Source organism: Epinephelus fuscoguttatus, linkage group LG8, assembly GCF_011397635.1.
Source record: "Epinephelus fuscoguttatus linkage group LG8, E.fuscoguttatus.final_Chr_v1".
Classification (NCBI taxonomy): Eukaryota; Metazoa; Chordata; class Actinopteri; order Perciformes; family Serranidae; genus Epinephelus; species Epinephelus fuscoguttatus.
The window spans coordinates 7,756,469-7,784,383 of NC_064759.1; the positions used below are offsets into that span (position 1 = coordinate 7,756,469).

General features: G+C 42.1%; 1 protein-coding gene across 2 annotated transcripts in view; it reads right to left on the minus strand.

Annotated features, from left to right (window-relative positions):
- ube2e2 (ubiquitin-conjugating enzyme E2E 2) overlaps window positions 1–27,513 on the minus strand; it is a 37,075-nt gene extending 9,562 nt beyond the window's left edge. Inside the window, exons 1-4 of one of the 2 annotated variants that reach the window (XM_049583500.1) lie at window positions 27,289–27,513; window positions 25,667–25,850; window positions 24,573–24,623; window positions 2,714–2,846 (exon numbers count right to left, since the gene is read on the minus strand). In XM_049583500.1, coding sequence (XP_049439457.1) covers window positions 2,714–2,846; window positions 24,573–24,623; window positions 25,667–25,842 — 360 coding nt within the window. In that variant the 5' untranslated portion in view covers window positions 25,843–25,850; window positions 27,289–27,513. The remainder of the gene's footprint in view (window positions 1–2,713; window positions 2,847–24,572; window positions 24,624–25,666; window positions 25,851–27,288) is intronic. The other variant, XM_049583499.1, reaches the window with a different exon arrangement.
- Window positions 27,514–27,915: the final 402 nt, after the last annotated feature.

Sequence of the window (27,915 nt, forward strand, 5' to 3'; positions counted from 1 at the left end):
TAATCATGTTCATGGTTTGTGGACAAGTGTGTAAATCTTTTTTTTTTTTTTTTTTTTTTTTACAATTATCTAAGCTAAACCTAATAGCTCTTATCACAAATCAGTGATCTTAAATCTGCTGTCATGTAGGAGCCTGCACATGAAGGCGATTGTTGATCTGTAACTCTTTGTTCCACATCTCAGGATGGTCAGTTTGTTTGAGTTCTTGTCTGATGACCTGTGAGCTCCTCCCTGAGGGGGGTAGCCAGTCACTGAAGGTGGACTTAAGCAGCTTTCTAGTGAAGTCAAGACACAGTTGAGTGCGTCTCTCTGCTAAAGTACACAATCTGAGAGTGCAGAGAGCCTCTGGGTACCCTCAGTATTTCTGGCAAAGTATGATTTTACAAGCAACAAAGGTTGCCAGTCTGTCACAGGGCTGCTCAACAAACCGTGACAAACCATGCCTCGTATAATGTGAGATAATGAGTCCTTTCTGATAACACTAATGTTCATGGGAAAGCAAACAGTCTGTGCACATCAGGGGAATATGTGCCATTTTGTACTTTCAGCATCAGCTCCTCAAAACATTTATTAATATTTTTTTAATATAAAAGAACCAAAATCAAAGTTAAAGCATTGGAATATTTAATCAGGTGGCCAGAGACGTGACTCCAAGTAAATACTAATGTTTCTCTGTGTCTGCATGGCTGCATGTATCTTATATGTACTTTATACCTTTAAGTTATCGTCTGAAACAGCCTAGTATTAAGTAATATCTACATTTCTCCAGTGATACCATACCTGTATTTAATCATTTTCATACCCAGATCTAGAAAAAAATTGCTATTTGTTCAGTTCTACTTGTAGCCAGTCACCGAAAGCACTCTTAGATTTAATGTGACATGTGATTGACCCACTATTGCAGCAGCTACAGCCCACACAGTCTGTGGTGTGGTGAAGTCGGGTTGCTTTTGACAGAGTTGGCAGGTCAGCACGCCGAGATGGATTCCAAAGTAAACTGCTGATTACCTCGGGTATGATAAATGGTTACTACACTACTCATCTTTTTTAAAACTTAGCTTGGATTTTATTTAAATGGAAATTGTATAAGGCAGGTTCGAAGAGGCAGGTTTGTGTGCTAGGTTTCACAATTTGTCATTAATATGATGGGTATCAAATGAGCATGGGCATTTTAATTAACTTCTATATTCAGTATAAGTATTCGTATAAAATTATAACAGAGTACTCAAATACTTAAGGAGTGTATATTGACCAACAACAGAAAACAAGTGCAATCTGAAATGAATTCACTGAATAACCAGGCTACAATTAGCCTATTAAACCATGAATTCAAAGTTAAAACTTTTTGTTGCTGCCCTTTTACAGGTCAGACATAGCACTGAAGGATTGTCTTCAGAGCTGCTCTCCTCCTGTTCAGTTTAATGTCTGTCTGGTGAACATGAGCGAACCCAGTGGCAGCGGCTAACATCTGACACGGCGCTGTTTAACAAAGTCACACCAACAGCTGCACAGCTCGACTTTAGCCCCTTTTACACTGCCAGATTTTCAGCGAATGTTGGGCCGTTTTGCCGGCAAGCTGCGAGCGTTTAGACACACAGAACCAGATTGGCGAGTTGATCTGAGGTGCCCAATTTTCCGCCTCGCAGGGCAGACATATTGGCGGAACATTTTTGGTTTAAAAAGAGCAACGCAGCCTTCCGCAATGGGAGGGGCTGTTGAAGACTTGTGGGAGGGGCTGTTGATGACGCCGCACGTGCGATCCACTGTTGGTAGACTAACAGGAAACAGCTGATAGCAGGAACGAGCAGCTAGTAGCAAGAGGGAAACGCAAACCTGACACTGTAAAGATGAGCAACTGGGGAGACAAGGAATTACGCGCCCTCCTTGTCCTTGCAAACGAACCGGGAACGGTGAAGGACGGGCCGACTTATAAGAGAATCGCTTAAGGACTGACCAGCTGCGGCTTCCCCTTGGAGTACGTCACTGTTTACGTCACACGCTGAGCTACACGTTTTGTTACTTGCTCACTCCCCCCATTGCCCCGAAAAAGGCGCATTATGTATAAACAAAAGTAGGTAGGTGGCATTTTGCTGCACTCCCCGATTTTGTTTTTATACTGCCAATGCTGAAAGAAGACTGATTGGGCTTTCCTGCAAATTTGCACAATTCCTATCTAAAAAGGGCTTTCATGTGATGGAGGGCCAACTCTCACAGACCATCCCAACACGAAGCTCACACCTCCACAGCAGTAGTTTCATAATAAACAGAGAGAGAGAGGAGGAGTGTCTGAACGAATCAATACACTGCATACAGCTCTACAGTGAAAAGTCATGTTCACATGCGGGAGGTTGGGCGGCAATTACTCTGTACGTTGAATAAATTCTGATGTCCAAATCCAGTGCTCACACCCATCCCTACTTTCAAATGAAGTAGAAAAAAAAAGATATCAAATGAACCACTCTATTGGTATTGTTGCCACTTTAAAGGCACTGGTATTTTTTGGCGCAAAAAACATAAAATATTAGTGTCTGTCTGCGATAGAGGAAAATGTGTAGTCATACAGTGTGTTTATCACAATCTCTTGACTTTCCAAGATCTTTACATGACCCACATATATTCTCCACATCTCCCCAGATCCTGTGCAGGAAGTTGACACTTGGTCAGCTACTCAAACACCCAAACACTTTAAAAGTTATGTCTGCAGGCTGCTGACCTTGGGGGGTTTGAATGGGTAGTCTGGCGTGAAGGCGATGTCCAGGAAGAAGACGCCTCCCTCATACACGGAGCCCGGGGGGCCCAGGATGGTCGACCTCCACTCGTAGATGTTGTCTCCTTTGGGGCCAGCGCTAGAAAATTGAAACAAAAGACGTGTTAATATGTTAATCAGCGCGGTGCACTGGACTCAACAGCCTGGTGTTCAAACTGCCAGCGGGCTGACAGAGATTTGGGGGAAAGAGCAGCTCAGACGGTAAATGCTGGTTTGTGACAAGTTAACGATGGAGATTTGGGGAATGCCGAGGCCGTGGAGGTTTGAGGGTTTTCAGTTCAAGGCTATTTTAGTAGGATTTAGATTATCTCTGAAAATTTTGATTCGGAGACAAGATTACCTGCTGTTGGGAGTGAAGTTACTGAAGCAAACACACCAGTGAACCAGTTTAAACATCTTACAGAGTGTTCGGTTAAAGTAAAGAGTGTAAGAAACAATAAGAAAGAGATATTTACAGGATAAACACTGCAAAATGATTTCATATTTGAGCCGGTTTTCATTCATGAGATGAGTATTTATGCTGAAGTGGAGGCTGAAGGTCACATCTGTTGTATAGGCTCAGTAATTAATGCCATTTCCATATTAAGGGCTCCCTCCCCCACTGTTGTTTGTGGTAAGACCCTGAGCTGGCACAGAGCCAGGAAGAGACCGGGACAATGTCCAGATCACAAAGCCCGGGACAATGAACAATCCCTCCGATTTCATGTAATTACCAGGGATGGTGTTTAACGCAAACCCTTAGCTTGCTGGCAGATGTGCTTACAAATGTGTGTACGCCCGACACACACAGGGTTTGCTTTCACTCAAGGCTGTAATATTACTGTTCCATTTTATTCAGACATAAACCAATAATCTCAGATGGAGATTTCCTGTGTAATAACCTCAAACAACAGCAAACAGTTAAAAGCAGCATCTGGCTCCAAGCGTGCCCTTGAAAAACAGATCACTCCCCATAAATAGAAATAAGACATTAGACATTTCCTTCCTCCTTCAGTATCAACACATGCAAATTTCCACTAATCTACTTTGCCACTCTTTCACGCTGCCCCTCTCTTAAGCCTTCTTTAATTAGCTAATTATGATTACTTCTTCTCTGGGGAATTACTTCAAAATACACTGTCGATAAGGACGTCGCCAATCTGGACTTGTGTTGTTTCAGGCACAAAGGCAATCTTTTATTGTAAGAGTGAAAATAAAATAACAAAAGCAAAGAATGTAAAAGGACCATGCTGGGCATTGTCAGTGCACAAGACTGGGACACACACTGGATATTTGTCTTTGTAAACCTAATACTTAAATTCCTATTGCAGTAATTGATAACTTCCAAACACATGGAGGGCTGTGCAAAGCTGTAAAATATGGTGTTAAAATATGTCCATATTAAGCATGTCAGGGAGTACTAACAATATTAGTTTCCTTTGTTTTGGCAGACACAAATGATGCTACCTCCATTTGATCATATGACCAGGTTTTGTTTCTCCTCCAAACAAACTGTGTTGCATTTCTGTTGGACAGAGAGCACTATCTGAACCAACTACAGGAAATGACCTAAAAATACAAGGATTTATAGGCACACAGAGACAGATGTTGACATCTGATAGCCAGCAGTAACTTGTGCTTGGAAAGCCTGTCATAACAACATAAAGTGCGGGCGAACCGCAGTGCGATCTGGTGGTCATATACAGCTGCTGCTACATTCTTCTGTTGTGTTATTTAACAGGAGTTAAATTAGAGCAGAGGGATTCAATATTTCCATCATGCCTCAGCTGGAATCGGATGGGTTTTGACACAAGATGTCAGGTTGCCAAAATAAAAGTCTGTTCAATAAATGACCTACTTGAAGGGCTGTCCTTGACTGAAGAAATTCTATTTCAAATAACCACAGGAGTTCTTTGACAAACAGATTAATCTGCCCAATTGTATTATTATTAGTGTTTACTGTCCTTGTGCAGATGAATGCAAATGACTCTCTTTAGATCTGCTGCCCTTCAAAGAGCCATAGATGGGACTGCTTTTCATGGAATTACTAACACCCATATCTGAATAAAAAGAACATTTAACTCTAACACAGCTCCGAACAGTTGCAGTCTGATTGTCTGCTCAGCGAAGGCAGCCTTAAGGTCAATTTATAAACCCTTGTGAACCCGTGGTTGTGCAAACTATGGACAACCAAGAGGGGATGGCAGAGGAGATACCTGCACACTAATATGATGGGGCTGGATAGCCACAAAAAAGGTTCACAGGCTAAGATCAATTTATTTAGAACATCTGTGCAAAAAAGAAGGTGCTCAAAGTACAAAAAATAACAAAAAGTGAATAGAAACAGCAGCAAACATTTCAGTCCTTGACTATCTTCAGAGCTAACGACAGTCAAGGACTGATGATGGTCAAGTTTTTTTGCATTGATCTCAGCCTGTGAACCTTTTTTGTGGCTGTCCAGCCCCGTCACATTAGTGTGCAGGTACCTCCTCTGCCATCCTTTCTTAGTTGTCCACTGTAACGACACACCCGAGATAAACTTTTTTGTTGCCCTGAGTATGCTAAGACTTGCATAAACCATTAAGACATCCAAATACAGCCCATTTTTTAATGACAGCTCAAACTGTACGCATAGGACACCTGCCAATTGTGCATGCTCCAATCACAAAATACAATCTCTTGTTCCACAAATTCACTGCAAACCCAGAAGAGTCTTCTTATACACTTTCCATCGAAATTAGTGCCTTTATGCAGATTTTTAAATGCAGGAAAAAATAGGGGATACACTGCTTCCCCATTTCCAGTAAACCAGGTAAAAACAGGTTAGTAAACAGTAGAAAGCAGCATGGAGGCCAGTAAAATTGTTATGGTGGTTGCGTCTTTTTTATATATCTGTTGCATATTAAGTCTCGCTCTCTCTCGGCGCCGACTAAATTTGGGCCATGCTTGAGTGCTGCTTGGACAGAGATAGATGGTATTTTGTAGCGGGCCGTCAATACATTGTGCGGGCAAAGGGGCTAAAATTAGTGCATCCATCTGTGTACTGTATTTCCATTACTGCCGATCAGAGATGATAAATACCCCTGACTACTGCAGGGTCATTTGTCTTGGGAGTGAATGCCGATTGTAACCTTTTCCATTAAATACAAAAGTCAGATGTGAGTGGGTGTTAGTGGGCTTTTTTGTCCAGTGGCAAAGGGGCTGTAGTTTCACATTCACCTGATGTTTGCAGTAGGACGGTAAGCTCACCTCCAGCCCTCCCATTTACTGCTGGGGCCCGACACAAACCCTCAGTTGTACTGGAACTGTGTGCAAGGTAAATGCAGGTGACCGCAGATGTTCAATCTAGAACGTATGTCAGAGACTTTAAGGCTGGGTAAGCATGCTTCAATCCAAGAAGCACGTCCACTGCAGGCACTGATCGACCAGGTGTGTGGACATGAGAAAGCAGACGGGTTAAACTTCTCTCTAAAGCCTCTCAAAATTACTTCAGGCACTTTTTGAATCCAAGCGAGTGAAAAACTATGAATGCATTCAAAGAAGTATCATCTAAAAGTTTGCACCTTCATCCCCATATCTGAGTGAGTATCGTGTCTCTAACTCTCTCTAGTCTTTGATGGCCGACTTTTCACCCCGTCTTCGAGTGTGGCCGAGCAGCCATAAACATTTCAGATGTGGTCGGACGACATCTTGTACGGACTAGTTCATTTCAAGATAGTCTTGTTTGGCTTGTAATTAGGCAGTGTGATCCTGACTGATAGAAATATCAACTGAACTTGTTGCAATGCCTCTCCCACTCTCCAAATATTACTTCCTACATTTCCTGCTGCTGACAGAACCACACAGACAGCTTATTTTTCTTGCTCTAGGCAATCTCCCCTCTGCGCTTACACTTCTGTGCTACACACACCTCAAGGTAACACTTCCATTACCGCTACTATTCAAAAGCTTCCCTGACATGGCAGTGAAAGAAACGGCCGACTATTCCATTTCCAAACATCTCCAATAGAAGTAGATGCTCACTTCCTTTGGAGGCTGATGAGTTTGTAGCAGTGATAATAACTTAGACATGATGGAAAGATAGAGATGAGCAGGCATGGCAGAGGTCCTCGCTCAGCAGTGAGATTGCTGTAGGGGATCTGACAACCACACAAGAGCTGTGGATAAAGGCTAAGTCAATAGCTGAATCTGCATGCCACCGCTGGCTGTTGCTTGGAGACCTCCTCCCCCCACCGGCTCGGGCGACCCTGCGGTGCTTTGTTGCAGCTGGTTCAGGGCCAGCTCATTCAGGATCTGACAGTCTCTCACTTGGCCATTAGTTTGGGAGAGGTGAGCACCGTGGACATCGCAAGAAGCTCGAGTTGAGTCAGTCTGCAGATTCGTAGCATCAGTGAGTGTTTGCATGAGATTCCTTTCCAGGCTTTAATTAATGCACGTCTAATGACAGGAGTTAAATAGCTGATGATTCCTTGACCCTGGTTAATAGCGATGCAGAATAGTATGCTCTGCAACTGACATATTCAATTCACAGTAATTCTTGGGTAATCAGTGTATTATATGAATGTTAATTCTGCAAGAGCAACTTCAAACCAACATTCCTTCAGGGTTCTGCCTTGTCATGCACGGCTGCAAAGTCCTCATTGGTGCTTTACAAAATCAGCATCACTGAATCAATGTGAAGTCAATGAAGGCGTTAAGAAGAACAAACACACGCTAATCTTACACAAAGCCCTGAAACTGAGAGCGACAGTCAGATAAATATTCTGTGTCACTCCTGTTTTTCTTTCCCTCTCAACAGGAAAACAATCTTCTCTTCAAGCAGACAGATCTGCTCAGTACAAATACATGACGTTAACCGGTGTAACTGTGCTGCTTATGGGCTTTGTTGGAGGCTGCGATGATAATAACCTCTGTGTAAGTAACACTACATCTGCAGTGCACTGTCAGCCAAATGCCTTGATTCACTGAATATTTGGGTCATTTGTTTCAAGGGTCTGGGATACATTAGGGTGCGGGTGTCCGTGAGAGTCTTGCCACTGCCCTGTCCGCCGAGATTATACTCATGTAGGAACCCACTTTGACAGCTGGGCTGCTTCCTGCGCAACAGAGCACCAAAATAGTGTTTAACCACAGATTCACACTGCTGTCTTTCTTTGAGGTTTTGTCTCACAGTTCATCTTGTGATTATTCCTGTTTTTAAACGGAACCTATTATGCTTCTCCTTTTTCTCTGTCATATATATAGTATTACAATAACGGATGTTTATATTAAGCGTGGCCAAAGTTTCAAATAATGAGGTAAACATATGTAAAAGTAATCCCTGTGAGCAAAAACCTCAGGCTTCAGACTGCTCTGAATACTCTGTTTCCAACGTTTTTTCCCTACTTTGGCTACAAGATGATGTCAGATAGTGACCAATTATTTTGTATGGTCATCTGCTCCAGGCACGCTACGGTTAAGTGTACATTATGTGGCCTCCAATGCTACTTGAAGCTATGGGCTAATGTCAGGGATTTCTGATCATATTCCTGCTGGAAGTTGTGTTTAGAATTTGTGAATTTACGTATTTTAATTTACGTCATTCCTTGACTGCAAGAACACAGCTACATGTAGCTACATGCTACATCAGGGAAACATGTAATCTTGGTTGCTGATGTTCTTAATGTCGATTGCCGATTGCCGATTTCGTATCATATTCCTGCTGGAACATGTCTGATTGTCTAAAGAAGCATTTATTGGTGAATTTTCACAAGAGAAAGTGCCGCTACACATGGTCATTCCTCAGCTGCAAGTACACGGCTACATGTAGCTACATGCTAATATCAGGGAAACATGAGATCTTGGTTGCTGCTATCGTTAATGTCTCCCTAATTTTGTATCATATTCCTGCTGGAACATATCTGATTGTCTAAAGAAGCGTTTATTGGTGAATTTTCACAAGAGAAAGTGCTGCTACATGTGGTCATTCCTCGGCTGCAAGAACATGGCTACACGTAGCTACATGCTAACATCAGGGAAACATGTAATCTTGGTTGCTGATGTTCTTAATGTCTCCCCGATTTCGTATCATATTCCTGCTGGAACATGTCTGATTGTCTAAAGAAGCGTTTATTGGTGAAATTTTACAAGGGAAAGTGCCGCTACACAGGTCATTCCTCGGCTGCAAGAACACGGCTACATGTAGCTATATGCTAACATTGGGGAAACATGTAATCTTGGTTGCTGATGTTGTTAATGTCTCCCCGATTTCGTATCATATTCCTGCTGGAACATGTCTGATTGTCTAAAGAAGCGTTTATTGGTGAATTTTCACAAGAGAAAGTGCCGCTACACACGGTCATTCCTCGGCTGCAAGAATACGGCTACATGTAGCTACATGCTAACATCAGGAATACATGTAATCTTGGTTGCTGATGTTGTTAATGTCTCCCGAATTTCGTATCATATTCCTGCTGGAACATGTCTGATTGTCTAGAGAAGCGATTATTGGTGAATTATCAGAGAAAAAGTGCCACTGCTCTATAACAGTCAGTGGGAAAAATGATTCAATCATGTGACTCCTCTAGACTTTCCAACTGTTATTGGATCAAATTCTGATGCATCATTCTGTGGGGGTTGTGATGCTTAAAAAATGTATCTACTTATTTCCAGATGTCTCTTTCACCATGCAAGTCTATGGGGAGAAAGTCTTCTGGAGCCACATGGCACCACATGACGAACATAATTCCACTGTTTGGCCACTACGAAAATTAACCAGAGCACTTCCTGAGTGCCTGCAGAGACCTTGTGGCGTTTTTCAGGAGGGGAGGCTTTAAGAGACAGGCAACAAAACAGAGCCATGTTCTAGTAGAAACCCAAAATAAAAGTATGAACCTGAAAGTGAGCATAATATCAGTATCCTTTAATAGAAGCACAGTTCCCCACTTATGTAGCACCAATACCAGCTATTACAATCAGCATGATTCAGTCATAAAGTAGTGTTTGTGGAGCCTGTGAGGGAGCGACTCTGACCTTGCTCAGTGCTTCACCTCCTTAAAGACTCATCAGTGCACACAAGGCTGAGAAAAGCTGGACCCTTTGAAACTCAGTCTGCACTCAGACAGTTTTCAGAGGAGGATTAAGAAAACAGTTTCCTCTTCTTTATATATAAAGGAACTCTTTACCACAGACCTACTTTGTCTTTTTTACCTTTCATTCTCAGTTCCTGAAATCTATCCAGGCCCTGCCCCATAATCACAGACAGCAGTAATAATTTCCATATATATTGAATGACCTTTCCTCCCTGTGATACAGTGCAGTATGTGAGACCAGGGTGCCCATTTAATCATCCACATTGCCTTATTTCATAGACAGGGCAATCTGCAGATTGGTGCCAGTGCAAAAGATAACCTTTATCTTGCAGCATGAGAGCCGGGCTAATCTCCGCAAAATCGCTAACCTATCTTGTCACCCAGAGCCAATTCCCACAGACGTCAGGGCTCGGGTTAAGTTGATGAAAGAGATGGTCATGAGATAGGCCTGTGCCACTCACAGGTGAATTCATAAGGTAAATTCATCTCCTTGGATCATATTCATTTCTTTATGAGAAAACTGGTAAAGTATATCTTTGATATCCAAACTGATGTCATTTTGGGAATTGCTGTCCAGAGCAGACTGCAATGACAGACCAGAATAAAGTTAAGACAAGACTGAAGGCCAACACTATGAGAGACTGCGAGAGTCAAAACCACAGCTGTAGGGAAACAGCAGGAACAAACAGTCTTGTGTACCTTAAATAAGAGTGTGTGGTAGAGTTAAACAGAAACTTTCATTTAGACAAACAATATACAGTCCCTGGTCCGCTGTCAAAGACACAGCACAGAAGACTTCAAAGTCTAGTCTCATTAGAGCCACACAGTATGCACTGGGAACAGTTAATTCAAAGTAGGCTTCATCGTCCACAAGAAAATGCAGAGGAAGTTCATTTTTTACTCATTGTCCAGTTATATTAAACTAACCGTGTAACTCACAGGCATGTGAGGAGTTCTGGGGGTGTTGGGTAATCTGTGAAATTTCTGGCCTTATAAGGCCACCACAAAGCAAAACCTCTTTTCTCAGAAAACCGTCAAGAAACATTCACACCCTTTCAAAGAAATGTTTCTGCCACCTTTTGCAGCTGATGCTAATTTCACAAACAAGAAAATGTTTGGAGATATTTGTCAAAGGAAGTAAATTCAACCCAATGACTGCTGTAACAGATGCACCGAGTTCAACGCAGTGTATTTAGTCATACTTTGGTGAAAATATGATTATTTGGAAAATACTGAGCAAATGGAAGGATGAAGTGCTGCAGAAGTGGTGAAGACGCACATGTAGGAATCCATTGTAGCCACAGCTGCTCTGTGAAACTACACTCATTTTACAGCCACCTTTCAAGTCTAAAGAAGGTGTTTGATACTCCAGTATTAGGTTACATGTAAAAGACCAGGCAGATGGAATATCACTTTAAAATAACGACATAAAAGGTCAGAAAACAAATCAAGTAAAAACAGGTTACTGGTGAGAACACAAACGCACACAAAACCAGTGTGTTCCCAGAGCAGCCTGTCACACAGCGAGCTGTTTACGGGAGCAGGTAAATAGCTGTGTGTGAGCCAAGAACTGCACCAAGGGGCTGATAAATAAAACAGGAAAGTAAACCAATAATTGAATGTGAATCAGTATGTTTTGGAGCTTGTGAATACCGCCATGCACAAATAAAGCCATTATCTGCATTATTCGCTATTCCAGCTCGTTCCCCCACGGGCTCTTTTTTTCCTAATGGCACCGTCATTCAGTTAAAATCTTCTTTTCTATCAGTGTGGCTGCTGCGGTTATCAGAAGAGGAACTTTAATGAAGCAATCTTCTTCCACCCCCCCGACCGTGAAAGAGCCCCAAGACCAATTACTGTGCAGCTCAACGGCCGGGGTGACACCTCCTTCCTCTGTTCTCTTGTCTTTATTGTCTCAAATGACATGGTTTGTTTTTTAATCAAGCCTTTTATTGTTCATGTGTACAATGAATACTGCAATTACTGACCAGACGGTCTATCCAGCAACAGGGGAAATGGCTGAGTAGGTGGTTGCGTGCTTTCCAAGTCGAAGGGAATAGCACAATTTTATTCTCACAGGAGGGCAACCTCGCATGCTGGGCTGAATCAATCTAAACAGCAGTCAGTATTGAATTGAGGAAGTATACTTCTAAAGAGAGGTTTGAAGAACTGGCCTTTCACTCAGGAAGTTTGTCCTCACTGGAGTTTAAAGTCACGTTAACAAAGCTGTAAATAAAGCAGGGGATCTGTTTATTTTCCCCAGACTTCCTTTTTAATTCAGCGGGAGGCTTCTGAGGTACAACAGAGATTTTTTGTTGCGGTAAGCGTTTTTCTTCTCCGCATCTGAGCTGCTACATGCAGCCAGCGTCTGATGCAGTGCAAATGTTTGCCTCTGGCTAAAAATGAATAATGCAGAGCATATATCATTACCATAACACACAGGCTGTGCATAAAGGAAACAGCACAACATCATGAGTCATAAAAATATCACTTAACCAACAAAGCATTGCTGCTGTGTACCCAGGGTGAAGGATGACACAACTGCTAATAGTACAAAAAAAAGCTTTGGTTCCATAAATGAGGACCTCATGAACCTCAAACCAAGGTTGCGCAATTTGGCAGAAAATAAAAGCATATAAAGAGCACCATGTCTTTGATATTAATTACAACTGATGTGGACAGTAAGTTTCTCTAAATTATTTCTGTGAGAACACTCAAGTATTAAGTGTGTGTGTCTTGTTGAGGAGTAATTATAAACATTTGCTTTGCTTGAATAAAACAACTTGGAATTTGTGCTGACATGCAAATTGGTGTGCAGTCCAGGGATTCACAAGAACACTGCTTCAGGAAAGGAAACTGCCTAAAAAACAGATTTGCCTCCGAGACAAAACTGCAGCCTCTTGCAATTTATAAACTAAATTAGTCAAGAGCACGATGTTAATATTTTTAATTTCACAGTCCTGCACCAAAGTCTATTCAGCCATAATTAGAGACAGTCTCTTCAGCCTCCCTCCACAAAAGCACTCTGGGCAGCCATTTGGCCCTGTGGCCACGGGAATGGACTTATTACCAAAAGGTCAGTGATCAGAACAAGCTGAGCTGCCAGATCTGCTGCAGAGCCTGATCCTCCGATGGTCTATTCCCTTGGCAACATATTAGCTCTCAGGTTTGCAGGTAGAGAAATGTAACACGATTTTTTAGCTGTAGGTCAAACAAATCAGCACAGAGAAAAGGGCATTCCTTTGAGATGTTATTAGCTGGGTATTATTCACTTCAACATTTGCAACAAGATGTTAAGAGTGTTAACATTTCGTGCCCCGGACTGCAAATATGTCATTAAGACACTTTAAACTGTCTTGGCAGGAGCTGTGATTTGTGACTTAAGGGGGAAAGTTTTGGAGATCACAGTCGCAGGAGTAATGTGATCTCATGCAAACTGTTTACTTGTGAGTTACTGTATTTCTGCGCTTGCCAAAAGATTCTTCTGCTTGCTTTCATGTTAGATTACCATTCAGTCACAAACTGCTTCTGTGAAACAGGCAGTGTAATGGCAACACTCCTCCACAAAATGTCCACACGCCGTGCTTCACGCTCGGCTTCCCCACAAGCCCATTAATAACATTCTGGACAAATGTTTGCCAGAAAACTACCTCACAAATGAGGACATTGAGAATTCAATGACACACATGAATCAAGGCAGGCCGTGGTCGCTGTCAAACAAGTGCCGCAGTGGAAAACATTAAGGATAAATTAAACTCAGACCGGTGACGAGGGGGAGCGCATGTTGCTGCCGTTCCATAGGAGAAAATTTATTTCTTTTCCACTCAAAACTTTGTGTGAGGAGAAAAACGACAAGGGCACATTTGGTTTGCTCGAGAAGGAAATTACTTACAGCAGATGTTTCGGAGGTGCACGAGGAGAATGGTGGCCGTAACAAATCAGCTCGAGCCCAGGCTGGCACCATCCATCTGTATGCAACATCCTGCTGCTGTTCTACCAGCTGGGTGACATTTTTATTATATTTAGGTAAGACTGTTTTTACCAGATAGCATATTTCTCCGTTACGTTGAGGATACTTTTTTATCGAAGACACAAAACATTTACTGTAAACGTTGACAGATAAACAGTTTGATATACTAAGATTTAACGTCTTTGCCATTGCTCTCAACTGAGGGCCATTACTTTCCCCCCTCTCTATTTTCAACCTATCCATCTTTCACTCCTTCAGTGTTCAGTTTTATGGAAGAAATTGAATCTTAGGAGCAACCTACTTGACTGTGACAAGTTTAATCACTACTGAAAACTTGCTACTTTGAGAGTGATGGTTTTCCAAGTAGAGCTACAATAATTAATCGGCAACAACTGTGGTTATGAATGTGTTGTTAGAGTAATTTTTTAAGCAAAAATGACAACCATTCTCTTGCGCCATATTCTCCATTGCGATGGTTTTGCTGCTTTTCTCTGTTTTATATAATTGCATACTAAATATCTGAGTTTTTGGCTGTTGGTCGAACAAAACAAGACATCTGAAAATGTCACTCAGGCCTGAGAATGGCCGTTTTTCATTGCTTCCCGACATTTTATAGACTAAACGTATTCGATCGCCCGAGAGAATAACTGACACATGAATCTAGAATGCACAGCATTAGGCTACATCCACACTAAAACGTTAAAACTCATAATTATTGCTACATTCACACCTAGCGTCCACACTACTCCAGCGTTTTGGAGGCCATAAAACAAAGACCTTTGAAAATCTTGCTGAGCTAATTTAAGTCTGAAAACTCTGCAGCTGCACTTCGGTCTGGATGTGTGGAAAGTGAAACTTTTGAAAACTGTGAAGGAGACGCCCACGTTCACTTCCTGATTAGTTGAGTGATTATCAGTCACAGCTTGTCAAGCTACAACATTATAGCTAGGTCTATATACCCTCTGTGATTTTATCCTTCTGGTGTGGATACTCCTGTCCCATTGCCAATGACGAATAATGCTCCCAGAACAAATGTCGTCATATTTGGTTTGCAGTGACCAATCCGCCTTATATTCATATGTCACTTTCATTAAGAGTTTCACCTCATCATCAGTCCAAGCAAAGAAATCTAGGGTCTTACTATTTGCCATCTCCGTAGTATTTTCTGTAACCAAGCAACCAGCCAAAGAGTAGACAATCTGTTTCCTCTTTACATCAGCTCGCACATGGCCAATGTACATAAATGTACATGTGATATGTCTTTTCAGAGGTGTTAGTACAGACGGAGATCATTTTTGAAATGTGCTAAAATGCGCATGTACAGAGTTTAGCTTGGTTTAATTTATTTGATTTAAGATTAATCATTTACAAGAAATGAAAACATGGTTGCACCAGACTTAGCGAAACACTAATTTCCATCTGTAGTCCTACACCCAACAGGTAGACACAATGAGATCATAGAGATGATTTCATTTTAAAATGGTGTGTTAAAATAAAAACTAATTTGCGTGGAGTGGCCTTAGTTGCAGCCCTAATTTAGAGTAATCATTTTAAAGCGCTAAATTAAATGGCATTTAAATTTCAATTGTAAGTACTCAGTGGTGGTTTATTTCAGTAATTAGCTGCTTTTAACATTTCTTAGCTTCCATATATGTGTCATACGACTCAAAAGAAAAGATGTGACTGTGTAATCTCTATAAAAGGTGGTTTCCATTTAGTATTTGCTCTCTCAGTTTGTATTTAACAACCATTTCATCAACTCTGAAGGTCAGTTTAACCAAACCTCCTCATTAGTCTCTGACCCCACCTTGTGACTACGCACGTTTGATATGCTGTAACACAAATGTCTCTAAAAGGACCCCTTTTAATTTATTCTGCTTGGTGAACAAAGTGATTCTGAGGCGGTGCCTTCATGAAGGTTCTTCGCTTTTGCAGTCGATGGACAAGACCTTCACTGAAAGGTCAGGAACATGCCAGCGTCAGACACAGATGGGTGCCTATAATTCATCAATATTTATAAACCCAGTGATTATGGAACAAGGCATCGATTAGAACTGATTCATCCAAGGTCAAATGTGGTTGTCATCTAAAAGCATTCGCTTGTTTTATGTGCTGCAAAACTGACATCACGCTGCAAAAGACCCTATCCACAATAATTCACGCACAATAGAGTGATCAGCTTGAACACCCAGGAGGTATTCCTGCAGCTCATCCCCCGCCTTGCCTCCGGTCTGCATCCCTCCGCCCCCTCATGAATATTGATAACCCTCCCTGCTGTGCTTAATGGTAACACTGTGAAAAATGATGCTGGGTGTGTCACTGGCACATAATCCCCCTGGGGCATGGCACAGAACTAATACGCAGCTATCACAGACATGAAGATGATCCCATCAGCGAGAAGAGAATTAGAGGTCAGAACCCACAATAAAGACAGCCTCATTTCTCGGTGCGACTTGATGATGATGGAGATACATATTCATGTCAAGGCTTTAAGCCTGCGAGCGTGCGATGCAGTGACCAGCTGTGTGTGTTCCCTGCAGCTTGCATGATGTCATCAGGGAGTGACATCTCTGTTTTGGGCACCGTGGGGGCATTACATCACACCAGGAGAATTCAGGGGCCAAAGACGGCTATTTGTTCCAAAGACCGGCCACATTACAGCTGCACTGAAGGAGGAATGACATTTGAGATCGGCTGATGTTCCAATTAGGAGACAAACAATACGTTAAAAATACGAAATCAGAATTGACAGCTTGCTAAACCCCTCCACTGATCAGTGATTGACCAATTATAGCTTAGGAACCGTAAATAGGCCTGTCAGGCTTTGGATCTCACCACATGCTGAAACACTGGCAAGGGGATGTAGTAAAAGCAATACTCCGGATTTCAAGAGTTTGGAGGGCGGTGTTTATTCTTTAGTCTTTCAAAACAAACAACAGCAACATGAGCATGTCTGCTGAAAGGATTTCTGGGACATTTTTTATGGCATCCTCTTCCACTCTTAAACTTCCGGACTCAGTCTATCACTCTGCCTTGATGTTTATCACCAGTGTTGTCTATGGTACACATCATTGTATTTTATATGACAGGGTTGGGTGGTCTTCTCACTGGTACCTTTTTATCTATAAAATCCTTACTGGAAAATTACTATTAACTTTCTAAATTGCTTTGTCAGTCAGATGGGCTTTATCAGGCACGCTCTCCTGACTGGCTCTTTCTTCATGTTCCACTAGTTATGTCTGAACTTAGAAAAACTGCTTTTATTTTAGTGCATCTCCTTGAACCAAATAGAGCACCTCCTTAAAATCAATTCAGTTGTGCCTTTTGGACATCTTTAGAAATCTGATCTTAAAATCCCAACCTCTACTTGTGTTTTATTTAACATTTTCATTATTTTAGATTATATTAAACCAAATTATCTAACTGCAAAGGGGCTTTTTACTTAAATGTATTTTATTTTGCATCTTAATTATCCTACTTTATCTATTAAATAATTTCCCTAACCATAAAGTTTTAATAGATTTTTTATAATGGTATCTCTCTGGAATCTCTTTGCTGTTGTAATTGACTCAATGTCTTTGTAGAGAGGGGTTTCCCCACAATGATCTTGAGTATAACATAAAGGTTGAATGAATGACTTGCTTGCCTTAAAATTAGGGCCCGACCGATTTATCGGCCAGCCGATTTAATCGGCCGATTATAGCCATTAGAGAATAATCAGCAATCGGCCAAAAGTTGGCCGATTGACGCCGATGTTAACACTTATATTTTCTTCCCTCGTAAAATGCAGGGAATATGGTGTTTTAATTAGAAATGATGTCCTTGTGTTACTTTTTGCACTATAACATACCTCTGTTAAATTGGCAATAATAAGAAGAACTCTGGTACTGTGAACATACATGTGAATGTCTTAATTCATATAGACTTTGCATGAATATTTTATTTCCTTTTTGCACATCATATTTTTGATTTATTTGGTGTTCAAATTGTTCATATGCTGCTTGTTCCACACAATTTCTGATAATAAAAGTATCTGAAAATAGTAAAATGTTCTTCCTTCAATTTATATCTTTGTAACGAGTGTTTGAACTATATTTAAGCCATCAAAAGCAGGTATTTTGGGGGGTTTTAAATTGAAAAACATAAAAATTTAATCGCCCAATTTATCGGTTATCGGATTTTTTATTCCATAATATCGGAATCGGCATCGGCCCCAGAAAATCCATATCGGTCGGGCCCTACTTAAAATGCCAGATATCTTACATTTTTCCCTATTGTAGTTATTATACAAGAACTTAATAGCTCTACATTGCAAGACAAGAACAATGTTGATGCAACAACACAAAACCCTGGCACCAAAAACACACCAGGTAGCGGTGAGCTGCCATGCAATGTAAGAAAGCTGTGGTGGGCACTCTGAGCTGCAGTGGTTTATTTCTGCTGCAAATGCAGCCAACTTAACAGTTGGGGATAGTTTAACTTGTGGCAGCGAATAAATGGTCACAGAATACCCACAGCCAATTAGTGAACAAAGTCCTGTGACGTGTTGACCTGTGTTACAAATCATTTCTTCCCACCTGAAACACATGAACATGCCTCCCAGCAGCAAAAACACAACTATTGCAGTGAGCTGCACTGTGCCGCTGTTTACGCACGATGTGATTTTGCCAAGTAGAACACGCTCCTGGATCAACATCCAACACTGCGTTCCTGGACCAACACTGCAATCAACCAATCACAGTTCTCTGACATTAAAAACAAATCTTTAAAAATTCCCCTGTGCTTCTTTAGAGCTAAGCTTGTTTTCCAAATTGAAGTTAGTACAATTAAACAAAACCCTCAGTAACCTTGAACAAAATCCTTATGAGCTGCTGCAGGGTTAGCGAGTTAGTACACTAAATAGGTAGGCTGTGAAAATGTGTTAACAGCAGGTATTTACAACTGAAAATAATAATACCCTTAATCTTTGTTAGTTAACAATAATCTCGCCTACTGGCAACTTACTTGTTAGCATGCCCAACCTACTTCGCAAGCTAACTCATTACAATTCTAGCCTATTGGCAAATTTACTTGTTAGCATAGCAAACCTCGTTAGCAATATTGCCCAATAATTTAGCAGTAGCATATAAGAATTTTGTTCAGTGTAACTGAGGATTTTGTTAAATTATACTAACTTAGACTTGGAAAACTTAGCTTAGAAGAGGCATAAAGGAACTTTGAAAAAAAAAAGCAGGTGCAGCACCCTGATCAACCCTGATTGGTTGATCGTAACGTGGATCCAGGAACGCCATGTGGGATGTTGATCCTGGAGCGTGTCCTACTTGGCCGCTGTTTACTGAGTTAACACTTAAAAGCATCAGCTAGAAACATTAAAGAGTCAGCGGGAGACAGCACCAACTCATGGAACAAATGTTGGCTTAATTAGCGAGCTAGCTACAGCTGGTAATATATGCCAGTCACGCTAATTTCAGCTGTTAAAAATTGGCGATTGCCAGCCAGAAATGAAAAGCTGCTTTTGTCTATTTTTGTCTATATCAAAGCACCATTACTTAAAAAAAACACTAAGAATTTTGAGTGTAAAATCTGCCAGCATCATCAGACTAAACTGCTTTGTGCCGTGCAATGAGGTCATGTTTAACGGGCGTAGCAACAGTAACTGAGAGGCCAAAGCCAGTTGGCTTAAATAAAGATCAGATTCTGTGTATTTATTTATACACTGGTAAAGTGTTCTCAGTTTGTAATGTTCAAACACCACAGGAGCTATTCTGTAATTAAGTTTTGTAAATTACTTTCTTGCTGTATCAACTCTCCCTCAACCTTATCTTCTTCCACTTCAGTTAGCGGTTTCTTACATTTCCCAGAATGACTTGTGACAACCTGACAGAGGGGGGGTGGGGGGGTGGGGGGTGAACTTGTTACTCAAAATGCACCGTGGGTTGCGGCTGCGTTGCATTTAATCTATTTGAGCTGCCTGGGGATGAGAAATTGGTATCTCTGCCTCTTCTGCAATGGATTATTCAGCTGTGATTGCTAAACGTCAGCGAACAATAGCAGTTTTAAAATACTGAATCTTTGAATGTGGATGAGTTGACACCAAAACCCTGACATGCACTATTATGTTTTAGGCTGCTGAACATTGTTCTGCCATCACTCCACTGTAGCAGTAATGAAAGTATCTGTTCGGCCATCTGTGAGAAGACGATAAACACATCAAACAGCACAGTGGTCCAGAACTGCGAGGTACAACACCAGTAGCTGTTATTTTAACAATGTCAAAAGGGTCTTTGTTTGGATTTCTGCTTGAAATGTTGGTGTCAGTGCATCAACACTACAAGGAGAGAATAGTTACGAGTCACAACAGCCGCAGCACCGCAATAAAAAATGCAGCTAAAACAATTCCTGTGATACGGTGGCAATGCAAATGCACAAGATGGAGGTGATAAGTATGGAAATATGAACTGAGAAGCAGAAAGGAGTATTTTTATGACAGGAGCATATCGGATGTGGGAGAGATGGAATGTGATTCGGGCGGGTGTGTGAGATAAAGCAGAATGATTCTTTCAGTTTAAGAGTCACCACATTGTTCCTGTGGTCTTTGGAACATTCTCCCTTTATCACTGCGATCCCTGGACTTGTGTGATGTCTTTATGAAACCGGATAGAGCATTTTTATTCAGACAGGCTTTTGGTTAGCTTATCCGAATAGCAAATAACCTTCTTATTTGTTTCTGTCCTGATTTATTTGCTGTTGCAGGGTTTTTATCTCGTCAGCTCTGTGCTGTGTATTGTTGCTGTCTGTCTTTTTTATTGCTTTTATTGTGTCATTTGTTTTTAATGTTAAACTCTTTGTGATCTGTGACAGGTGCTATACAAATAAAAACGCATTGCTTGCTTAGTTACTTGGACAGACTGCAGCTCACTACAGCTCAAACTCAACTATTTCCATGATCCTTTAAGTCACTTAATCGACATTTATTGGTTATAGCTCCTCAAATTGTGAGAATTCTGATTGTAAATTTCATATTTTTTGGTTTTATGGCTCATTTATGCTCAACTGTAGATACGTATATAGGCACAGAGAGAGTCTTTTGTCTGTACTCCGCATTTTTACACACTTTCTGAAGGCTTATGGATATGGACAATGTGGAGCAGTACCACGGGAGATTTAGGGGGCAGTGTAGCGTAGTTCAAGCTAGATTCGACACAACAAAGACATTTTAAAAATGGTGGAATGGAACAAATTGGTAATAAAGTGAAAACAATTCTCCGCCCACATGTCGTGATGTATTAAATGGCCTCACAAACCACCACTGTCTACAACGCTGCCTTCGTTAACAGGTACATTATTACGACCTCGTCAACTGTCAGGTTTGTTATTGTCAGAAACTTTTGACTCTGCCATCTAGTGGTATCTGTGCTAACGCAAAGGGTGCATGGAAGTATGTGAGCAGTGACCAGGCTCCCAGTAAAGCAGCTCAACCTTGCAGCCAATTTTTCCCAGTGGCCACTTGCGGTACTGCATCGAATAAAATTCCTTGCAGCCCAAAGAGCATTTTCCACACAGACCACCATTGTGAAAGAAACACCTTAAAAACTGCAAACAAGGTCAGTTATGAGTCTTTCTATTAGAATTTTTGTTCCATGGAGGTTTTAAATTTGTAAAACTTTCTTCAAGCCGAGGAAAGGGATTCAAAAACCAGTGATGTCACCGCAAAGTAAAGTCTATTAGATGAACAGGAACTTTCAGCTGTGGCAAGCAGGAGAAACACTACTGTGCATTTTCAGTGGGCCGCACGGAAGTAAACCCAGACAGAAGAAACTTTTTTAGCATATGCGCCAGGCGTGCAACGCCACTGGAATAAATGAAAGCTATCATTTCAACTGGTATTAACGGGTCTTTATTTGTATGTTATGGGAGTATAAATGAGTCCTTAAGACTGTTAATGGGACAAAAAAAGCATTCTGAGGAGATCACTTTGGGCTTTAGGAAATTGTGACAATTTTTTCTTACCATTTTCTGACATTTTACAGACCAAACAGTTAATTGACTAATCCAGAAAATGATCTAGACAATTAAATTAAATGTTGGTTGCAGCTCTAATGGTGGGTATTCAGTGTCACAGAAGATACACCAGGAAAAGAAAACAGTGAAAGGTGAACAAATGAAGCTATCAGGTGAATTTTCTGGGTATTTACAGTTTTGGTTCAGAACTGTCTACTCAAAAAAATACCTCTTGCTTGCTTTTAAATGATAACAACATGAATTTTTATGACAGTGTAAATTCAGTAACACCAGTGAGACTGTTAGGTTTCTCTTTAAGCACATCTAATTCAAATTTTACTCCCAGTAATATTGTTTTTAAGAATTTTGTGCAACTTGCGGGGAAAGGGAAACACTACTCCTCACAGAAGCTGCTTCATTTGTATCAATAGGTGTAAAAGCACAAGCTGCCTGTACAATGTACTTGAAGTGTATGACAGTGAGAATAATTGCTATGTCAAATCCTCTTGGGCTTCAGCGTGTTTCCTGTTCGTTTGATGCATGACAACTGCCAAGGTGACAAGCGAGCTGTCACAATGCCAAGAGTGAGATAAAGCTCGGAGACGAATTTAAATACTTGCTTGCGTTTTCCAAGTAGTGACATAGCATTAAAACTATGACAGTTTTCAGTCACACTGTATGGAAATTGATTTTTTTTAAATAACTAAAGCATTAATGTTACAGGCTCTTCTTCATGGAGTCATGGAAAACAAGGACATATCAGTAAGTGTGTGATTTATCAACACAGACGGGTTATTGTAACAGCGGTTTGTGATATTAAACGCAGCTGAGGGTGAACACAGTAACCTTAGATGGATGCTAGAAGAAAAGGCGTGGGCGTTTTATTAGACTTATCAAATGCGCGCCTCCTGCCACAGATGTTTCACTAAATTAGATCCTCAACACTTCAGAGGCGTTAAATGGTAAATTCTTTCTACAAGAGAAGACACAAAGCAGAGCTCTCCATTTTGGTGAGAGAAACGCACACACAGCCCTGAAGGCAATGCTGAAGAGATTGAACATGATCCGAAGGAGACTGCAGATTTTAACTAACGCGATGAGGACGGCAAATTCCGTCTGACCAGGACAAAGTGGAGAAGGAGTCTGAGGGGCTCCTCAGATGAAATAAAGATGAGATGACATGCATCAACCGGCCCCCCTGTGCAGCGTTTGTTGAATGTGCAGAAGTGAATGTCTTTAACACAACTCTCCGTCTGCCTCCTGAAGCGGGCCAACAGTCTGTGACTTCATTTGTCGCAGGGAAAGAAATGAATAACCTTTCAGGCCAACCTGGCCGGGAGCGAGGAGCGTGTGGCATACAAATGACGACACTAGCTCCACCGCGCGCACTCATTCATGCGAGAATGTAAATGGTGCTGTGATCGTTTGCATGAGAAATTTTATGTTGGATGCATCTGACCCCCCGTCTCCTCCCTTTCCCCCTTGTCATTGTTAACAGAGGGCTAATCTATTTGGGTGCATCACAGAAAACACATTATTAGATTTTGGTATCGTTTTTGGAGTGTACGGAAAGGGAACACACACACAGAAAAGGATTATCTTGAAGAAGCTTAATTGTTTCCCAGGCAACTAGTTCCCCACTAAGACGATGACTGTGAAATTTCCGCTAGCGATTATTTTACTTTCAAATGACTTACTCGTGTCCTCCAGCTAAATCCTTCATGTGAGCCAACCTAGTTTTTTTTGGGAGGGGGAGGTGGGTGGGAAGGGGGGTTGAAATAGATTAGAGTCCTCGAGGAAAACAACATCTCTTTTAGCCTCCAGTACAATAACAAAACTGGGCTGTGAGCTGGAATGAAAAGGTTAGCTCAATGTTTATCGTTAATGATGGTGGGGTTCTGATGAGACCCAGCAGGGGTGATTAATTCATGCAATAAACAAGGCCGTCTAGGGTGAAGTAATTCCAAATCGCCAGATGAGTCATACAAAGCCATTTTCCTTAATCATTTTAAGCAGGTGTCCATGAACAAATACGGCCAATCCAAAATGTTGAGAAAACATCAGCATCTCCCACAAGTGCCCTCAATCTTAGGAGGACCGGCTTCCATTTTCTGTCTTAATTTGCAGTGGAGTGCTAATTCAGGGAGTTATTATTGTGCTATAATGAACAGCACCATAATCAATGACAGCGTCACTTTGTGTTATTTAAGTTAATAAAAAACAGGCTCCTGCGCTACATCCCAAAGGCATTCCTTTTGTCATGTCCACAGAGACCGATGCACATGTGGTGTGCCACTCGCTCGCGACCATATCTCTTCCTCAAAGGGCTGAGAGCCGCGGCAGTGGCACACAATAACCATTGTCTGTGGTAAATCCCCAGCAGAGCGCGAGGGGGGGAACCACACGAGAATCGAAACAGGCTTTAAAGTCACACTGCTGCTCATTTTCCACCATTTCAGTGCAACCATAATACTGTGATCTAAAAGGCTGTGCTTTCAACAGAGGTTGCAGCGTGCATTATGCAGCAACAACAACAACAGGGCCAGAATAGGCTACAGTCTCTCTAATTCACCTGAGATTACCATCTCAAACAAATCACAAACAACAGCATTATGGGAACGGAGACAAAAGCGAGTGCAGCGCGGCGTGGCCTTTCCTTTTTAAGAGACAAGAAGCCTTGAAAGAAGCACGTTTCTGCCGTCTACCTCCATTACAGCATGAGCATCTGTACGTACAGGCTTATGAGTCATTACAGAAATGCTTTGAAGAGATAACATCTCCTTACCTGCAGTTTGGAGGTGGATCTAGTGTTATTTCTGCGAGCTCTTTCTGAATCCTGGAAGAGAAGGATTTTATTGTTAAAATCTAATTTGGGAGGGAAAATCTCCAGAGGATAATAAAAGCTGAAGGAACGGACAAGTCTACAGAGCATAAGGTCAGTGTTTCAAGTCTGATGAGGTATATGTTGCTTTAAAGCTCACCTTCAAACTACAGCTGTTTGGCACACAGCATCCAACACTGACAAAGCTGCTGAGAACATCTCATCATCAAGCATGTTGTAAATGACTTAACTTGCTGTCCATGTTAAAGGTATAAATTAAGTAAAGCCAGTTTGTCATTACAGCTTTAACATAAGTGATTTACGTTTTATCTCTCTCATTGTAGTCGCTAGTCTGTGGTGTATAAACAACATTAGAAGGAATACTGTGCATGAGGATGAACATGACTGCTTTGTGAATTTGAGATAACCGTGCAAAATGATGATTCAGACTGTGAAGGGCAACTGAGTGCAAATGCTGCTGCTAAGCTCGCGTTAATATAAACACAGCACTTCAGACAACAGCAAAGCCTCTCCATGTTACAGCCCCTTGTTAAGGCCCTCGTAGAGACTTGCTTTAAAGTGAGGCGCAGTCACACAAAAGGGAGATGCTCACAACATCGGCCTCTTGTTAAAAAAAGACTCTGCGACCTCAGTCAACCCTTTGCTCAACCGGTTGCATAATAATTCTGTCATCGCCTGTCTTTTTTTGGGAATAAGTGCGAAGACTGGTGGAGGTAAGTGTTAGTGGTGGTGTGGGTGAGACAAGAGTGCTGCGGAGCATGAGGCGAATCTATTCAAACAAACAGGCTGGAATGGGAATACCTCTTTCGAATGACAGCAGTGACACTCGAGTGCAGAGCTGTGTGAGTTACATCCTGTCTGTGGGTTTAGTGTCACACTGAATAGCGTGGATGTTTGAAATGACAGTGCCTGTGGGACTGTAGTCTTTTTATATAACTTCACACCCTCAGGGCACAAGGGGAGAGGCCTTTAGTTTAACAAACAACCCCTGTGTAAATGCCGCTCTCCAGAGCCTCTTTCTTTTTTCTCCTTCTTACCTCTTGGCACTAGTTGAAAGTTTAGCAGCGGTTTTACTCGAGATCTTGGTCTCCTTCTTTTTGGGTTGTGCTTGCTCTCGCTCCTGCTCAGGCGGTACCGTTTCCCTTTGTTCAATATCCGAGCTTCCCCCGCTGGTGCTGGGGCTGTCGTCCGGTCTCTGCACTTCGCTGGACATCGTGGGCCCTGAGAAAGCACAATGTCACACCACAACCTGTGAGCACGGCGAGGCAAGTTTCCACTCCGGATCATATAATGGCAGATTGGTTGCCTGCGCTATCTCAGCAAAATGGGTAGATTTGAGAGGAAGCCACAGTAAGATGGGTTTAATTTAATCAACGTCCAGCTGGATGTGGATGAGAGTTAAAGCAGAGCAGGGATGTGCAGAGCTGATGAAAAGACATTTGTCAAAGTCTACAGTGCTGTGAATTACACATGTATGGCTCCCTTGTTAAAAGGAATATAATAAGCCTTTCACCTAATGATCTATTAGGGATTATATATTACAGCCTTACAGTTTGGAGGACTTTATGTGAGTAGCTTTACTGGCCTAGATTCATAAAGAGACCTTGTTGCTGCCCTGTGTCGTGTTTTTGCCTTTTTCTTTGAGCAAATACTAAATAATATTGTGGTTTAGGGTCAATTGTATGACCTAGTAATGAGTAATATAGCTCTTTATAGCTTTACAGGCTAATTTAGTCAGAAATAACACACATATAATCAGTGACAGATCGGAAAAGACACTTGAAAATGAAGAGACCATCCGTGAAGACGAGCACTGCCCCGGTTAAATCATGCCCCCTTTACAGACGACAAAGACACGGTTAAATATATATAATAATGTTAGTTAAAATGTAAAATAAAAGCAGACAGATTTAAGATAGGTGGTGTGGAAGAAGTTAATCAAAACGATGAAGTGAAGTGGCGGGCAGCTCGCCTTTCCCGGGGGGCGTTTCACGGTAATGACAGGGACATCAATGGCTAAAATGTACCCGGTTCAATAGCCGTTAGAGATGACAGGGTCGATGCGGAGACATTGTAGCCCCCCCAAAATAACACCGGAGACAAGTTAAGATGTTCGTGTGCCGTCAGATATCACTTAACTGTTTGGTCAAACCGGCTAGGTCAACATTTGTGGGGGTGAACACACAATAGGGGTCGACCGGGGGGAGTGAATCCGAACCGTCCTACAAAAGCGACCGTAAACATTAATGGGAGCTAGCTAACGTTACCAGACCGGGGGGAGGAGGAGGCGGAAAGTAGGGTGCGTTACATTACCGCTGAGGGGTATTTTAAAAAAGGAAAAGCAGAACAGGCCTCCATGTTTTAAAGTCAATGAAAATACGCATAGAACAAGGCGTTTCTGCCGGACTCGTCCGAAGCAGCCGACGGCGGGGCTGATGGAGGACGGTCAGCGGCAGGGCCGGCGGGGCAGCGGGGGGGAGATATGCGGAGCCTCGCCGTTTTCTGGAGTGTCCACATTGTGCGGTGAAGAGCAGTGACCCTGCCTCGGCACAAAGGGAGGCTCGTCCCACACATCCACCCCCCACCCCCCTCTTTTCCTCCTCCTCCTCCTCCTTCTTCTTCACTGGAAAACGACACTTTTCACGGGACATTTACTTACTTTTGGCGTATCTACGAGGGGCGGCTAAATGCGCGTGTCGATATTACCTGGCGGCTTGCCGTCGATGCTGCAATTTCGCGTCGTAATCCCAAGGTACCGAAAAAAGTATATCCTCACACGGCCGTCTGCTCGCTCCCGTGTCCTAGCTATTTAACTGGAGGTAGCAGCAGCAGAAAAGCGATTACAGAAAACTGAGGCAGCCCCGGACCGCCTCCACGCGCGCTCCCGGCCTGCGCGCACTGCTCGTGCACGTGCGCTGCATTGGAAAGAGAAGTAGGCTGCGCGAGACCATAGTGAACAGAGTAATGAATTAATCAAAGTACTAACAATAAAAGACAACAGTGTTGGTCCTGTTACACATAAACTGTCAATAAAATGTCTTTATCACGCTCTCCTGTGTTCATGCAGGGGCGTAGCCAGAAAGGATGGGCCCCATGTACAGGAAATGATTCCACCCCCTCTTCATCACCCCAACATATCTTCTCTGCTACCTTGTTGATGCACACAGCACAGGGATACCATGGGCCCAATTTAAGTATCCACCCATATGGACACAAATAATTTGAGGCAAGGCGCAATCACTGCCCGATTTAAAATCCCAGACCCTGGAACAGACAAACTTTCGAG